The sequence below is a fragment of the Diadema antillarum genome, unplaced genomic scaffold, assembly GCF_040938485.1.
Source record: "Diadema antillarum isolate AM-2024a unplaced genomic scaffold, OU_Dant_1.0 scf00000166, whole genome shotgun sequence".
NCBI classification, from domain to species: domain Eukaryota; kingdom Metazoa; phylum Echinodermata; class Echinoidea; order Diadematoida; family Diadematidae; genus Diadema; species Diadema antillarum.
Window position 1 is genome coordinate 1,255,008 of NW_027271055.1, and position 17,546 is coordinate 1,272,553.

Below are 17,546 nucleotides of genomic sequence, written 5' to 3' on the forward strand. Positions count from 1 at the left end.
TTACCCGCGATACTAATTCTGTCATGATCCTGAATGCTACAATGCGAAGCCCCATTACGCTATGCGTATGGGGCTGCTGGTCGCAGTTAGCTATGCGTACAATGGGCTGCACGCTGCTGGTCGCAGTCAGTGGTTTCGTACAATATTTATCGACGCTGGTCAGCGTCGGCTCTGGTACGAAACCATTATTGCATGATTACTAAGACATGAGAGCACTTTGGGGCGAGTAATTCTCACAGACAACGTACTTTAACATGAAACACAAACCAAGACAAGGAAATTCAGGGAAGCTTTTGAGGTACCAAAACTTTTTATTATCTTTAACTACGTAAAGTTAACATTGGAACTAATTTTAACGCAACTTTAATAAAAGCTTTTGCGTACAATGATACTAAATTTGTAATTATTCCATGAGAGGAACGAGTTGCACTTTTTGCATCAAAATGTCCATGTTTTCATCTTCCCTGTGGAGATTTCGTTAAATATTTAGATTTTGGGAGCTCGGTGTACGATGAAAGGCTCTCCAAATTAAGTGGAGTATAATAGGCTTTGATGGTCTATGGTTTCAATTTTCTTCGGGCGGTTTCGGAAACTATATTAGGTGATTTTAGCTGGAGATTCATGTTACAATAGGAAACGGTCAATGGGAATGGTCAATAGGAAACGGTTGCATTTTTAAAATCTTTTCCAGGTAAAGTTTTATCAAAAGTCACTGTTGCGGTTTGCTAAGATAGCGCCCTGGGTCTGTAGGCCTACGTCCTCTGCACGAAGGCATTCCGGATTGCGCCACGTGAAGACGCTTGAATCTTTTAAAAGGACATTGTCCATTATACACACGCAAATGTTCACTGAATAGCAGGAGGTGATGTGTATAGCCATTAAAACAAGGAAAAGTAGAAATTACGCGATGCGTAATATATGTCCCCGCCGGAAGTAGCATTTTGTAGCAAAATGTACAATATAGATCAAAAATCAAGGTCAAAGGTCAAAGAAGTTAAAGGTCAAAATTCTGTGTAGAAGTTTTGAAGCCCTCACCTAGTGCCATCACATAAGGCAAACGGAATCGAAATTGGGTTAGAAATGGCGGAGGAGTAGCATTTTGTAGCAAAATGTACAATACAGGTCAAAAATCAAGGTTAAAGGTCAAAGAAGTCAAAGGTCAAAATTCTGTGTACAAGTTTTGAAGCCCTCACCTAGTGCCATCACATAAAGCAAACGGAATCGAAATCGGGTTAGAAATGGCGAAGGAGCAGCATTTGGAGCAAAATGTACAATACAGGTCAAAAATCAAGGTCAAAGGTCAAAGAAGTCAACGGTCAAAATTCTGTGAAGAAGTTTTGAAGCCCTCACCTAGTGCCATCACATAAAGCAAACGGAATCGAAATCGGGTTAGAAATGGCCAAGGAGTAGCATTTTGTAGCAAAATGTACAATATAGGTCAAAGGTCAAGGTCATAGGTCACAACTGAAATTCTGCGTAGAAGTTTTAAAGCTCCCATGTAGTGCTATCATATAAAGCAAACAAAATAAAAATTGGCTCACAAATGACAGAGAAGTAGCAAATTGAACATTTTGATCACACACGGACGCACACACGGACGGACGGACGCACGGACGAACGCACAGACACACACGTACGGAGCCCGTTTCATAGTCCCCTGCTCGAACTCGTTCGGCGGGGACAAAAAAAATGTTGCACCCTGTGACTATGCAAATGCTATAAAGCTTATGCCTAATTACCTGATCCCACACGTTGGTTGGGAAAAAATTATTGATGTAGAGAATGTCAGTCCACCAGTAGCGGCGGCATGAGTCAATGTTTTCCTCTGTACGGTACCAAAATGGGCCTTGATTCATCTCAGGAAAAATGAACATCCAGATAAGCATAAGCATAGCCAGGGCCGGGGTTAATCTGTAAATCAATAAAGAACAGTGAAAGAGCAGGAGGAAAATCAAGGTAAAATGATATGGAGGTGACAACTACCTTGCGAGTATTGCACACATAATTACTTTTGTCCTACCACGAAACTATAACATCATGCATGTCAGGTGTAGTTTGGTCGTGATAATACTAGTATGCGTATTCCTATCCCATCGAGCAGATCAATGTACATCTGTATAGAATAGATTACACCAATATATTCTATCATAAACATTAGTAATTTCCTGTGATAACGTCCATCACGTAAAGGGTGAATCTTTTGTGCATTATAAGTATCGACATATCTAGCCCCATCATCACGACATTGATGAAAATACTTTACAAAAACACGTAGGTACGTACTTTACTCGTGCTCTTAAAACTCTGCCATATCTTGCAAGGAAAAAAAATGAGATTCTCCATCCATTCTCCATCTTGATAAGTGATGTTTATGAAGTGGTCAGGCTCATTGTACATTTTGTGTCAAATCTTTAGTACCTGAAGTGTCTGTGGAGGTAGAACCATATCCAGTCCATCTTTCCATCACTAGCCTTCATCCTTTTGAGAGTGAGGTATGTCAGAAGAAATCCGCTAGGAAGCACGAGAGGGGGAGAGATGAAAGTCGGAGACAAACTTTGCGTTTATTTGATTCACTTAACCAGACAGCAAAACTGTGAGACAGTTTTTATTTGTTCTTTGTTTGTTTTTTTGTATATGACACTAATATAATGTCAGACACGTCAGTCTTGTACAGAGGTCAGACATAACGTGGTGCACATTTTGTTCCTAAATATGGGCCAAGCATTCTCACGAACGTTTGGCCCATATTTAGGAACAACTGTGAGAACAAATGTGAGAACGTTTCAAAATGCATGCTGACAGTTTTGCCAGATGTGTCGCAAACTGATCGCAAGAATCTCGAAGATTTCGCTAAAAGAAATAACAAAAAACTCAAGACATTTTCCAAACTGTCGTGATCCGTTTGGGTGCTTCACTTTGCGAACATTGTGCACGTATTGCGAGGTTGTGCGCTTATGCCGAGGTTTTCAAGACATTTTTTAAAACGATTCACGAGGAAATAACGACCAGACATTCGCGAGATATTTTCATATCTTTTTTAATGACCGCTGAGCTTAAAACGACACCACTAATACTCCCGTCACACTAGAGGCGGGATGAGCCGGAATGCCGTTGGAATGAAAATTATTCCTGCATTCCTGCATATTCGAAGTGCATTCTATAAATTCTGGAGACATTCTGAGTGCGTTCCAAACATTCGGGTACATTCTTTTGGCCAGCCCGAATGTTTTACCCATGCTTAAAGACCTAATAAAATGCGTGCAAAATGTTTTAATATGCAAAAGAAATGAAAAATGCATGTCATGATTATCAATGTGAATATGTTTTCAGTGTCGTTCCGGTTTTTATCGCTTCTAGAAACTCCCCCAAATATCAAATTTTTGGAGGACCTCGTTGCAGTTTTTGCGAAAAAAAAAAAAAACGTCACGTGACCAACATGTAAAGGTCATGGGTGCGAGAGAGTGAAAACGTGTTTTCTTGATGCTCCGCCAACCATATAGAATTCAATAGGAAGGCAGCCCGGAACTCCAGCGATGGGCTTGAATCGCCGCAAACGGGACAGTGCTAAGCCCAAAGCCAACGGAGACCCGAGAAATGATTCTAGCAGAAATGATCGGGAAGCAGCTCCTGAAAATCTCAACGACGACACTGATTCAGAGGACTCTGATCTATCCACCGCCATCCAGTCTGTTACCGAAAACCTACTCACTGACACCAACTTCATCTCAAAGCTTGTAAAGGCAATCAAAAGCAAGCTACTCCACGAAGTCCATGAAACTTTATGTGACGAAGTGGAGAAGTCTCTCGACTTTGAAATAGGCGCCCAGAACGACAAAATCTCCAAGCTGGAAAAGGAAGTGAATGAACTGAAAGCCGCCATCGACGACTCCGAACAATATTCGAGAAGGTCATGCCTCATTTTCGCTGGAGTGGAAGAAAAAGAGGGCGAAAACACCGACGACATCATCAGATCTGTGTGCAAGGACAAACTCGACATTCAACTGGACATCAACGACATCGACCGCAGCCACCGACTATGGGCCTAGCAACAATGGGACTGGATCCAGGCAGAAGACCCTGTGGAAGGTAAATGCCCCGCAATATCATCGTGAAATTCACAAATTATCGGATTCGCGAAAAGGTGTACGGTGCCAGGATGAATCTCCGCAAGTTTGCAGACGAAGCCATCTTCATCAACGAGAACCTGATGAAGGAAAGAGCTGATCTGTTTTGGAGAATCAGGAAAGCAAACAAGAAAAAAAGATCACAAAATCTGGACACAGGATGGAACAATCGTCGTGAAAACACCGAAAGGCGTCCGCATCAAGGTGACTCGAAAATCAGATTTAACGAAACTAACTGATTTGAACATTTCATGAACTGTTGTATGACAGGTACATCGTCATTTACTCATTTTCTACTACCTTTGTTACATCAGTGTAAAGACCAGAGCGTGTTATTTTGATCGCTAGTGTCAATGGTTATTTCATTTCCATGTGTTAGGTGTGATAAAAGTGTTAAAAACAATCAGAGAGCTCTGAAATGCACGCAATGCACCAAATGGGTGCAAATTGAATGCATAGATATATCAAAGTCGAAATACGATGATCTCGAAGAAACCTTCCTTGACTGGCTATGTACTAAATGTTTGCTGACTCAGCTGCCTTTTATGAATGATATCGATTATTCAGAAAACACGAGAGAGGGGCCTGAATATGAATGTAATCTGCTAAAAGAAGAGAATGTGAAAGCACGGTTTCCAACAGTAAAAGGACTGAAAGTAGCACATTTAAATATAAGGAGTCTTTGAAATAAGACTGCAGATTTGAATAATTTTTGAACGTGTTGTCCGTTTGAAATAATGTCATTTTCAGAAACATGGTTAGATGGTACAATAAATTCGAATATGGTTCAGCTTTATGGTTAAAGAACTTGAAAGGAAAGATCGTGATCAATACGGAGGCGGAGTGTGTTGTTTTATTCGTGAAAATATTCCTTACGTAAGAAGGTATGATTTAGAAAAAGTTGATCTTGAACTCTTATGGATAGAAGTGAAGCCCAGAAACGAGGCTAGTCTCTTTGTTGGGAGCCTGTGGAAAACCTAGTTGCCAAACATCTTTCTTTGATCTGTTAGAAGAAAGCCTCGATCGTGTGTATTCAATCTCGGATAGAATCATCCTATTGGGAGACTTTAATTGTAATTATGTCTACGGTAAATCCACTCTCCAAAAGGCTAACAGAGCTGAGTGGATTGGTGGGATTATCTCGGTGTATTCAACAACCCACCAGGGTTACTCCCAACAGCAGTACACTTATAGACTTAATTTTTGTGTCGCAGTCATTAGGGGAACTTCATTGCGGTGTACAATCACTCGGATTAAGTAACCACTCCCTCGTGTACGTAGTAAGAAAGTCAAAGACTCAACAGTCGAAACCTAAGACCTCGTCTTTTCGTTCTTTTCGACTTTGTCATCAAGATGCCTTTCTCAGTGATTTGGCTGCTGTTAACTGGAATAGATTGTGGCCCCAAAATGCAAATGTTGACCTGAAATGGTGTAAATTCCATGAAGTGTTTTTGAGACATGATGTGCAATAAACATGCACCCTATGTTACAGTTCGTAAAAAGCAAAAGGGATCGCCATGGATAAATGAGCAATATATTAACATAGCAAGGGAACGTGATTTTAATAACAGAAAACACAGTGAAACTAAGGAAATGGCATTTTGGGAAAAATATAAATATTACAGAAATAAAGCAATTAATTTGAATAAAAAGTTAAAAAGGGTGTATCATCGCGAGCAGGGGCGGATCCAGGGAGGACCGCAACCGGCGCACGCCCCCCTTTAATAATTTTTGTTGAAACAAAAGAAATAGAAAGAAAAAAATGGGGGAGGGGTGCGTGCGCCCCCCCCCCCTTTAATTTTGTAAACGCGTCCCCTCTTTACTGAATTCCTGGATCCGCCCCTGGCGATGCATTATCAGACAGTGGTAATGATAATGAGGAAAAGATGGAAAGTGCTTAAAGATTTATTGCCAAATAAGAAAGTATGTGATGAGTCAAATGTATGTATTGACGGTGAACCAACTGATGATTTTCATAGGATTGCCACAGAGTTCAATGTTATGTTCAGTAATGTTAGCAAATTATGTTGTAGTAATAATGACAAGAATGATAAAAATCAGCAACGGCAATTAAGACATAGTGTTTGAATTATGTAAACCGTGCGCCATCTTCTTTTTCTTTTGATGAAATAAGTACGGATTTTGTTCAAAGAGAATTACAGAAGCTAGACTGTACAAAATCTGTTGGGTTGGATGAACTTAATAATAATAATAATAATAGCTGCTTATATAGCGCATAATATTCCTGGAATCTCTATGCGCTTTACACAAATGGGTAGAGTACCATAAACTACAACTTACATAATTTTAACAAAACAATATAATTAAACATACAAAATACGACTTATCATAATCATTTAATAACAAAACAAAACTTCATCCTAAACTTTTGAAAATAAGCGCTCATCTGATAGCCTCACCTTTAGCGCATATTTTTAATCAATCGTTAGAAACGGGAGTGTTTCCCCGCTCATTTAAGCTTGCTAAAGTTATACCTGTACCAAAACATAAGTATGTGAGTGACATACGCAATTATCGTCCTATCTCACTCTTATCCATTGTAGCAAAAATCTTCGACAAAGCAGTCCACTCGCAACTCCTTAGTTACTTGGATGAAGGCGAGCTGTTGACGGAGCGCCAATCGGGTTTTAGACCCAGTCACTCAACCACAACATGTTTAACAGAAATTAGTGATTTTTTGTCTGATAACCTTGACAAAGGCAATGTGGTTGGGGCAGTCTTTTTAGACTTAAAAAAGGCCTTCGATGTCATACCCCTTGACCTGATTTTGCTGAAATTGTCCTACTTCGGCATAGACAAAACTGAACTAAAGTGGTTTGAATCTTACGTAATAGGGAGAGAACAATGCGTTTCTTTTAAAGGCAAGATATCCGAATTTCTCCCCGTTCAAACAGGAGTCCCACAGGGTTCAATACTAGGGTCACTGCTCTTTTGTATGTTCATCAATGATGTTCCTAACTTAAACTTTAGTACTTCGACTAAAGTATCTCTCTATGCAGACGACATGGCAATAATTCACCCAGGACGTGATGCTTATAAAGTACAGGAACAACTCCAAGCAGACACTCGACTCCTCAGTAAATGGTTTTCAGATAATGGTATGATTGTTAATTTAGAAAAAACGAAAGTTATGTTATTCAGACCTCGCCGAGGAAACAGAGACATTCTTTTCAAATTTGTATGAATGGCAGGCCTTTGGAAACTGTCACGAGAATCAAACACCTTGGGGTAATCTTTGAACAAACTCTTGACTGGTCTCCCCACATCGATGAAGTAGTCATGAAAATGTCTCGTTCTATTGTATGTATACGAAGAATCAAATCGTGTTTGACACGTAAAATCATGAATCAGTTGTATTTTTCTTTCATACTCCACATATTGCTTACTGGTGTGCTGTATGGGGGTCACTAACAAAGACAAATTTAAATAGATTGCAACGCTGTCAAAACAAGTATGCTCGTGTAGTATTGAATGGAGGTTATTACATGTCAGCGCAAGCTCTTATTCATACTCTCAAATGGCAGTCAGTTGAACAAAGAATTCAACATCATTACTGTGTCCTGGCGTACAAATTATTACACAATTTAGCCCCAACGTACATAGTCAAACTTGTGACTAAACGCCATACTACTTATACCACTCGATATGCCCTTTCTTGCCAATTACATAACTATACCCAAACCTAGAACTGAATGTAAGAAATGCTCCTTCACTATGCTACAAGCAAATCGTTTAATGAATTACCCATCTTTATTCAAACAGCCTCCTCATTGCTAACATTTAAGAATCGTGTCCGCCAACATCAATCTCTCATTTGATATAAACCCTTTACACTAGCTATGAATCATTCAGATATCTATTTTCTCTGCTCGTTCTATGTTCTTTCTTATGTATTTTATGTTCTTTCGAACCGATTGTTCTTTAGCTGTATCATATCTCTGTTTGTTTTGTTCTTGTTTTTTTATTGTGTGCACGTGCAATGTAATGTATATCAACGCAGGGTTTCCTTGTAAAGCAGGCCTTTGTGGCACTGAATGGGACTACCCTGCTTTTAAAGAAGACTTAATAAATAGCGGGATACAAATCTGCTTCGCGATGCTAACTAATCCCAAGAAATCTTGCGCTAGTTCCTCAATTAGCGGGATAATTGGCCCCGCGCCGGTACGTGTGATTGGTCGGGATTACAATCTCGAGTTCTTATATCCCATCATGCAATGCGCACATCACAACAGCGAGGCCTCTGCGAAGGACAAAGGGAAGTTCACGGGTTACGCCATTTCCTGACTGGGAACGTGCACACTTTCTATCATTGATCCCTTGGAGCTGGCCCACGGCCGTCGGCCGGTTGGCCGTGCGTTCCTCGACACTCTCGCTAACATGTTAGTCGTACGTGATTTGCTGAACAGCAACGTGTTTATCACTCTAGGTAGCTGGCCGCCGATAACTACAGTATTAGATATTCAATAGCTAATACGCCAATCACAGACACAGACTCAGACCGAGTGACTCATTATGAAAAAAAAATCGTAAGGCTGTTGAATATTCATTAGCACAGTAGCCAATAACAGAGGCCGTCTCATGAAAACTGCCCCGTGTACAAAATGAATGGCAAAAAAAAATTGTGTCAGAAAGAGTGTGTCAGATGAAGTGGGTCAGGAAATGGCGTAACCCGTAGAATATGGCGATCACGAACTGCGTGTAAATTGTCTGAAATAGGGTCGAGTTTTCCCTGAGACCGAGTTAGTCTGGATCCTTCTGGAATAAAAGTCGGTTTTCCGACTTTTATTATTTTTCTCAAAATACTCCAAAACGACTCATCATCCCGGCAAATCGCGCCAGCCAGGTAAGTTTGTAGACTCTTTATATACTCTCTAAAAAAGAAAGAGTGAATTTTCACTCGATTTTCTCTCCCCTTGGTAGTGACGTCAAGGATCACTAGAAGTGGAGTGAATTTCGAGTGAACAGAAATTTCACTCCAAAAGAGAGTGAAAAAAGACGGAAATGTTTTTGGTGGGATGTTCACTCCTTTCTCACTCTAAATTCACTCCTGACGTATTTCACTCTTTTGTCAGTCGTTTCTCACTCCTTTCTCACTCTCAATTCACTCCTATTTATTTCACTCTTCTTTAACTCCGGAGGTTTTTCACTCCTTTTTCAATCTTTTTTCAATCCCAAACGGAATTACACTCTACATGAGCACACATCTCTATCACAGCACTCAGTGCACTAGTTATTCAACCCTGGAAGAAAAAGTGACAATGGTGATGAATTTGGGAAAAATCTAGGTGGTCTGGAGCCATTTCTGGAATAATGAATACCACTCAAACTAATACAAACAAAAACAGCAAGCAACGTTCATAATATAGATATTTGTTAATATTAATGCATGTATTTTGAAGCCAACGATCCACCACTGGTAGCCCAGTGCATTGCCAACTTTGTGTTCCAGATTTGAAAGTCATTCCTACCCGAGCTGGATCAATACATGAAACTGAATAAATATAAGCTAGTAATCCAATTGGCTGTTGTTTCATTCTTTCTTATTAATTTATTCTTTCTTTAAGTAGCATTGAGGGGGATGTAAGAAGATAATGTACTAAATGCTACGCATGATATATATATATATATTCTTTTAATGAGCTGATTCTCTATATTAAATAAATGTGTGATGTCCACTGGATCACCTGAAATAAAAAAAAGAGGAATATACCTCTTTAAATATCTAAACTTCAACTACAGAGCAGTACACCATTACAAACAGTCTTCACGTGCTGAGTATCTGGTCTTCCATGAATTATGTGGCCAATAATAATTATACATATTTTTATCATCTAAGAACAACTGTCACCATAATCATCACAAGGTCCTTGTAAAAATGCTATTCTAGCTGTCATTCCCAAAGCTCTACAAATGAAGAGTTTGTTTGCAAAAACTGATAAGTCCATATGTGCCAAATGGAGATATTTGCGATTAAAGGTCAAGAAAAATACAGAGAATAATAAGAAAATGTTTGCTTCTTTTGATCATAACTTCAAAAATGTACCTTTATATGTAGTGACCAATATATAATTCAAAAGGTATTATTTTGTACTTTATGACACAGACCGTACTTCAAAATCTTCAAAAATCGACATATCGGTTTTTGCGAACAAACTCTTCAAATATAAGCATCACACATTTCCCCGAAAGTATGCCAAATTCATAAAGTTTGTGCAAAAGTGAAAAATTTTACGAGTACCCTTCCAGAACATGTTTAATTTTCAACTACAAGTGAATAAATTATAATTATTGCATGTTCAATGATAAGCTACAAAAGACTTGCAAAGTATAGTCACCATCATCTATATTATAATACAAAAACAATTACACATGTACCAGGAATTGTGATTGCTTTGAAAAATTGACAAAAATACATAAATTTTCAATACTGCATGGTTAATCAAGTTTGGATCCTCTGTCATGTAACACAGTGATGCTCTACAAGTACATTGCACAAATACCTAAACATACTCGATCAGAGAAGCATGGTCTTGACTTTAAGTAGGCTGTAGGTGGGGTATTTATGTAGATGATAGAGCCAGAGGGGGGCCTCCCTGAAACCCCCCAGACCTCGGCCATCAACCGTGCGATCATTACAAAATCCACACACAAATTGCCTGTGACATAATCTATAAAACGGTAATGTTGATTTTCAACAACAAAAAAAGTCACTTGGCTAAATTATGCTAATTTGAGCATGAAATCAGACCATTTGCCATAACTCTAGTTCCAAAAAGGCACATTTTTTTTTTTGTAAATATTCTTTCTAGCGTCCATAGCAAATGAAAGAGAAAAAAACTGTGCCATCAAAAAATTCTGAAGTATCTATTTTTTTCTATTTACTCATGTATTTCTTTGTTTCTTACTTTTTGTTTTTCATTGCCTTTTCAATGAAATTTGTCAGCGACACGTCCAGCATGAAAATATTTATGTTATTGATTACAATCAATAACCCCCCCAAAATAATCATGCCTTCATGAAATTTGGCATGGAATGTCAAAGGGGAGGAGGGCTCGTAGCCCCCCCCCCCCCTCAACCGGGCCTACTATTTATGGAAAAAGAATTGCAATCAATACAGTTGACACAACATGTATCATATCATTGATCTTCTTCACCTAAATAAGGCATCATTGTACAATATTGAACACTTGTAATCCTTCCGAGTTTTGCCAGATGTAGCAACAACTAATGCATGCAAACTGAATTTCTTATAGAGTGATTTCATGTGACGTCATGTTGGCCACCATAATGGTGGCTTCCATAGCAAAGGCGATCAATATTCATTCATGCATGCCTCTCTAATAAAGGTGTTCTTTTGCCTTAGGTTTCCCTGAAGTAAACATTGCTGCAGCTTTTGTATGCAGTCTTGATTTCTAGTCAGTTTAGGCAATTGACTTCATTAGGCTGCGTTCACATAGAAGTATACGGTATACGGTATTCGCTATTCGCAATTCGGGCACCCAGTACACCATCACCCTCACCGTCAACTTGCCATCCCATGCAGTGAGGATTTCTTCCTCCTACATCCCAGCAAATCTTATTAACAATTTCTAAACTGCATCAGAATGTAACTCTACATGCTTATTTTTGCTAAAGGGCAAATCCAGACCAAAATGGTCATAATTTCATAAACGTGAGACGGTATACGCTGCAGGAAAATCGAACAAGCTCGATTCCCACTTTGCTACACTATTCTATGCTATTCGGTACATTCAAATAGTGCCCTCTTATGTGAACCGGTGTTAGGAAATCCTATCGTTCGATTCAAGCTATTCGCGTGCCCTCGAAAACGAGCCCCGAATACCCAAATAGTATACTTCTATGTGAACGAAGCCTTATGGTGGGCAATTGTGACATCACTGCTAACACTCTATAACAAAATATGATTGTCAGTTGCAGGTTATCTTAATAATTTGTTATGAGGTCAAGGGAAGAATTATCCATAAGTTTCACTTGGCACATTAGTGAACTAATCTATTTGGCTCCATCTACTCTAATGCCGTGGATTTATCAATGATGGGCTGCAGATGTTTCGTGGAAAAAGAAGTTGAACCAACTGAGCTTCTACCCACACGTTTTTCAAAGTACAGTACATCAATTACCTAAAGGTGAAAATGTACAAAATAAATCTGGGTCCCGTAACCCTAGGGATCAATGATTCCCACCAATTTTGTTTTATTTTTTTTAAAGATTTTTCCTTCTACTCCAAAGAAGATGGATGCAATAAATTTGAGCACATGCATATTGTACTGCATCACTGTTAATCAAAGGGGTGACAAATGTATGTGGTAACTTAATCACAACATGGAGACATGATCTTCATCCCAAGAGCATGGATGACCATAGGAAGATTCTACTATTCAGCTGCTATTAGTAGCATCCCCCCCCCCCCCAACCAAAAAAAAAAAAAAAAAAATGAGGGAAAGAAAAAAAAATACATACGAGTGTCTGTCAACAGTTTTCTCTCTTGAATATTAGACCATAAAAAGGTTTTATTAAAGCAAGTCAGAATTGCCTGGAGAGAAGGGGGTGCTTAATCATGAGCGCAGCCAGATTCGTATCATGCGGAATGCCAAGCTGTGTGTGGCCAAACATTCTTTCATATGCTTGGAACACCTTACAGATGAATGTATTGATTAACATGTGACCATGAAGAGGAGATTTTTTCTTGACTATATAAGTCAAAACTATTTTCAGTTACTAGTATATACAACAAACAACAATTGAAAGCATTAACAATCACACATTCTATGCAACAAACTCTTTTCATCGGCGAGCCCTGTTCTGCTTTTAATGTTGAAGTGCTGCAGTACATCCTGGTAACAGCTTCATGATAAACTACCGCTGAGCCTGATGAGGCTGACTCTTTAATAAGAATGTAAGTTCCAACGTCAGAGGAGCATATACTGTATCTCAAAAGAGGAAAAAGCAAGGGTATTTAGACCTATACACCGATGGTAGCTGTCTCTTCTCATTGGGCTTCTAATCTAACGATGGAATGGTGCTCGGTCAGGGGCTTGGTGGGAGCTGCAACTACTCTCTCTCTCTCTCTGCCTGAGGTGATGAGTGGTGTCATAGCTCCTCAAGGTCTTCAAACGATACTCAATGAATCCATGATCCTTGCTATACAGGTATACTCCTGAAATATCAGAATGCATTGTAAGTCAAAGCTTTTTCTTGAGTCTCAACAAATTTGACTTTGGCACAGAGCTGACTATAACTGACGAAGATCTGATAGCCGTAGAAATACATGTAGTGGCATTCTTATGGAAGAAAACGAGAATAGGTTTATTATAAATGAGCGGCGCAACTGGCATGTTGAAACTTAAGTTACATTACGTTACGTTGAAGTTAACGTTTATCGAACCTAAGTCATGGAATCAGGCCAATCTGCACACAACTTTTATTAGACATCTATGAGAAGGTACATCAAAGATTATAAAAAGTCCCCACATTGCCTGTATATTTGAACAATGAGTTAATTAAGACATAGATGCAATTTCCCTGTAAAGGCAATTTTTTTTTTAATTTTATTTATTTATTTATTTATTTATTTTTTTTTTTTTTGGGGGGGGGGGGGTCATGCCCATAACCTGAAAAACTTTGGGTCCTTGCCCCCTAACTAAACAAGGATGATCAATTCCTCGTTTGGTTGCTTAATTCTGTCCACTAGCTCTTGAGAAAAGTTGAAAATGTTGAAGTTTTTGCAAGCTAGATGAATAAGATACCATGTTACAAGGTATGTCACTTAAGCTTTCTGCTAAAGAGGGCTAAAAAAAAGTTGTAGATCACATAAACTTAGGAGTATAAACTTACATGTCCTTTTGCACCTTGTGTGGTGTCTCACAAAGTGGGGTACTGCATCGCAACAGCCTTGGCTACAACATCCTTTGCTCACTACTTGGTATCTGAATTTAAAAAGAAAGCAAGAAGAATGTTAATCATATTCTAGGACGCAAATATATAACATCAAAAATTTGGCCCTCATTTTAATCTTTAAAGGGGCTAAACTATTTTCATGTTTTTTTTTCGTCTTGGCATTAATTTCTATTGCTATTCAGTACCACTGTTTCAAGTACATTTATTGCTACTTGAGCCAGATATCAGTTAATACATATGAAAATTTCATGCAGATAGGTTAAGTGTAAATGTGCACAGTTAGTAGAAAAAATTATACAAGATGTGATTATCCATTGAACTTCATGGCACATCAACTCCCACTTTTTTATTAATCATTGTGATGATTAAACCATAAGTATTAGGACTATTATCAAATCAATATACATGTGACCCGATGGGGCTACCAAGAAAATAAGTCAGCGTGGAGTCTTGTATGTACACTCTGTTTACATGTCTCATACAAGTATACCAGTCTTTATTTTTAAATCTATAACCATCACTTCATTAACAATGTTATACTTACCGGTTCCTTCTACTTTCTTTTTTTTTTTGGGGGGGGGGGGGAGGGGGCAAATTTTAGTCTGCTTTTCTCTATACTTGAGAAGACCAAAAAAAAAAAAATGAACAGGCAAATTACATGGTTATATATTGGATGGAAATGTAGTACAAGACATGACAATGGGAAACTGGTATTCCAGACCAATTTTCAATAATTATGATAATATAATATACGAATAATGATAATATTTTAAATAATTGAACTTACGCTGTACAGTTTTCTGCTTCCATTTTCAACAACAAATATGCTGCAATGATCTGGGTGTGCAGATGTCTCCTCGGAACAGTCAGAACTCCTTCCCTCAGCTTTTGAAGTATCTCTTCCCCCTTGAAGTGATGTGTGTGTTGAATTCCTGGGCAAATAAGTAAAATTTAATGGTTTTATGAATAATACAAATGGCATGAGGATAGTAGGTTCCTCCAGTCTACATTATAAACTTAAAGAGCAAAATCATTTAACATACATATTTGACATAAGCAACAGCTCTACTTGCACAACTTAAGACTGACCATAACATGATTTTCACTTCTGTCGATACGGCAAGTACACGGTACACATTTTTCTTAAATACAAGTACTAACCTGTCAAGACATTCATTTTCAGAGGGAAGGACAGCTCCAAAACTGCTCCATGAAGTATCTTGAAAATCATTTCTTCAAACAAAATAAAACCAACTAAGCTTTCAGTCTCTTAATGTAGCCTCTTATGTAATTACTAAGACTCTAGAATGTAAAATGAATATAAATCAAGTTCAAACTAGTCTCCCTTCATTAATCATAGTGGAAAACAACAGAATAGCTTACAGCAGGGTTAATGCAATGGAAGTCCATATCTCAGAGGCTCCTTCGCTGATGTTGGCCCGGTGTTTCCAGCATTCGTCAACCCTGAATTCAATGGCTAGTCGTTGACCACATCTGGTACTTTGCAATCTGGTGATCTGCACCCTCTTCGTGTGACAGAGACTGTACAGCTATCAATATCTGTCTTTGTTCTCCAAATGATGACCCCTACACCGAGTTCCTTTAAATCACCATCACTCCCAAAGAGCTGTCATGTCTACGTCTTTATCTGGAGGAAAGTATGAAAACACAAGGTTCAGAAATGGATTTAGAACTCATTTCCACAAGACAATAATAATGCAGTTGTTTTGTCCACACAAATACTAAGTGAGCACCAATACAAAAGCTAGTAGGCCAAATTACATTTTTAGCTACATCAGCATATTTAATGTTAGAATTAAAGACCAAAAGATGATCTCTGCCAAATTTCAATACCGGTACCTAAGGTTACCTGTAACTTTCATTAAAAAAACAATGTTGAAAATAGTACCAGTCATCGTCTGCTACAAGGGGGATCGATCTCCATGATGTGTGAGCACGCTGATCTTCAGCTAGAAGTGTGATGTCACAGTGGACCAACACTTAACACGAACAGTACACGCATCACACTTCTTACATGGTACAGTAGTAGATGATCACGACACATGACGTGGGAGCTAGTGTACGTAGTATTCTCCCAGCTGTTTGGATGCTCGAATGTAGCGGCAAATAAAAGTCCTTTTTACTACATACAGTGTATATAATGAACAATAATCATAAATCACCAAATTTCACCATTCTTTATTACCGTACTGATCGAGATCACCATCTCATCTGGCAACACAGACCAGTGTCAGTGATTCGGCTGTCAACTCAACAATAGCAATGTAGAGTACGTGTCTGGCGCTAGGCGCTTCTAATCTATTGCTTTAATTAGCACAGCTTTAGTAACAGTTAAAGTTCGATCTCTACACTCGACCACAGTAATCTCTGTGTGATGATTAACTATACACAGCCCAGTCGCTGTACATTAAGACGTACCTACGTACAGCGACTGGGCTGTGTATAGTTATGTGATGATATTATGCTTACGAATGTCAATTCAATGGCTAACGACCAACGTTTCATTCATCACTCATTTTTTTTTTTTGAATAGTTCAAGCCCTACTCCTAGATCTCAACGTGTACAATTAAACTAAAGTCTAAAGACTCACAACGTATTATTAGATCCCAACACCTAGTGTGTACCAGTTGAGTTTCGGCCTCGGATTCTAGCTGTTCGTAAGGTGTTTTATGGTATGACCAGCCCCATATAGCTAAGTGTGCCACGGGCGGCCCGAGGTTATTCGTATAGAACCCTAAAGGTAACTTACTTATGGTCGTTTACGGAGAGGTATAACGTTAGACTAGCCCGTAATGCTGAAAAAAAAACTCAACAAGTTATAATAAGATCGATCTATGGTTTGCTTACCTTCAAAAATGTGAATAATATCTCCGCCCCACTCAATTTGAAGACAGACATTTTCTCACGTCCATCACGACATCCAGGCTCAGATTCTCACGATTGCACTTACACGCACGTAAATCTGTGATCCTATGCATAATACACGCACAGCTAGCACACAGCACGCAATTGCACACAGTCCACCACGCGACAGGCGACGCGTCGCTGTTCAGGTAAACCTGCCCGCGCCCAAGCCAGGGGAAATTGCGGGCTGGTGATTGGCTTAGAGTAAACACATGACAAGGGGGAATTCTCAATTTCTATTGGCCTAGCCAAATGCGTTTAATTATGTATTCACTCGGAATTCACTCGGCTTAATTTTCACTCGGAATTCACTCGGCGAATTGGTTTCACACAAATTTCACTCGTTACACGAGTGAAAGTCACTCTTAATTGAGTGAAATTTTATTCAATATATATATATATAATATAAGCAAGCAAATATGAAATGGTGCCAGACGGGTTCTCAAACCCTTACCAAAACTATGTTTTCACTTTAATTCCAGCTGGTTACTTGTTTTGTGTTGATTCCGAATTAGTGTGACGGGGATGTAAGGAATTAACACAGACGCTTCCGAATC

General features: G+C 38.8%; 1 protein-coding gene and 1 long non-coding RNA gene across 2 annotated transcripts in view; both read right to left on the reverse strand.

Moving 5' to 3' along the window:
* Window positions 1–17,546, reverse strand: part of LOC139722497 (nose resistant to fluoxetine protein 6-like) — a 48,402-nt gene that overhangs the window by 19,971 nt on the left and 10,885 nt on the right. Inside the window, exons 4-5 of the mRNA XM_071633786.1 lie at window positions 2,419–2,511; window positions 1,740–1,911 (exon numbers count right to left, since the gene is read on the reverse strand). Of these exons, the coding sequence (XP_071489887.1) occupies window positions 1,740–1,911; window positions 2,419–2,511 (265 nt within the window). The remainder of the gene's footprint in view (window positions 1–1,739; window positions 1,912–2,418; window positions 2,512–17,546) is intronic.
* LOC139722474 (uncharacterized) lies at window positions 14,000–15,716 on the reverse strand. Its single transcript, XR_011710282.1, has 3 exons — window positions 15,447–15,716; window positions 14,851–14,995; window positions 14,000–14,092 (listed from the first exon to the last, which is right to left on the reverse strand). It is a non-coding gene; the product is annotated as an uncharacterized lncRNA (long non-coding RNA).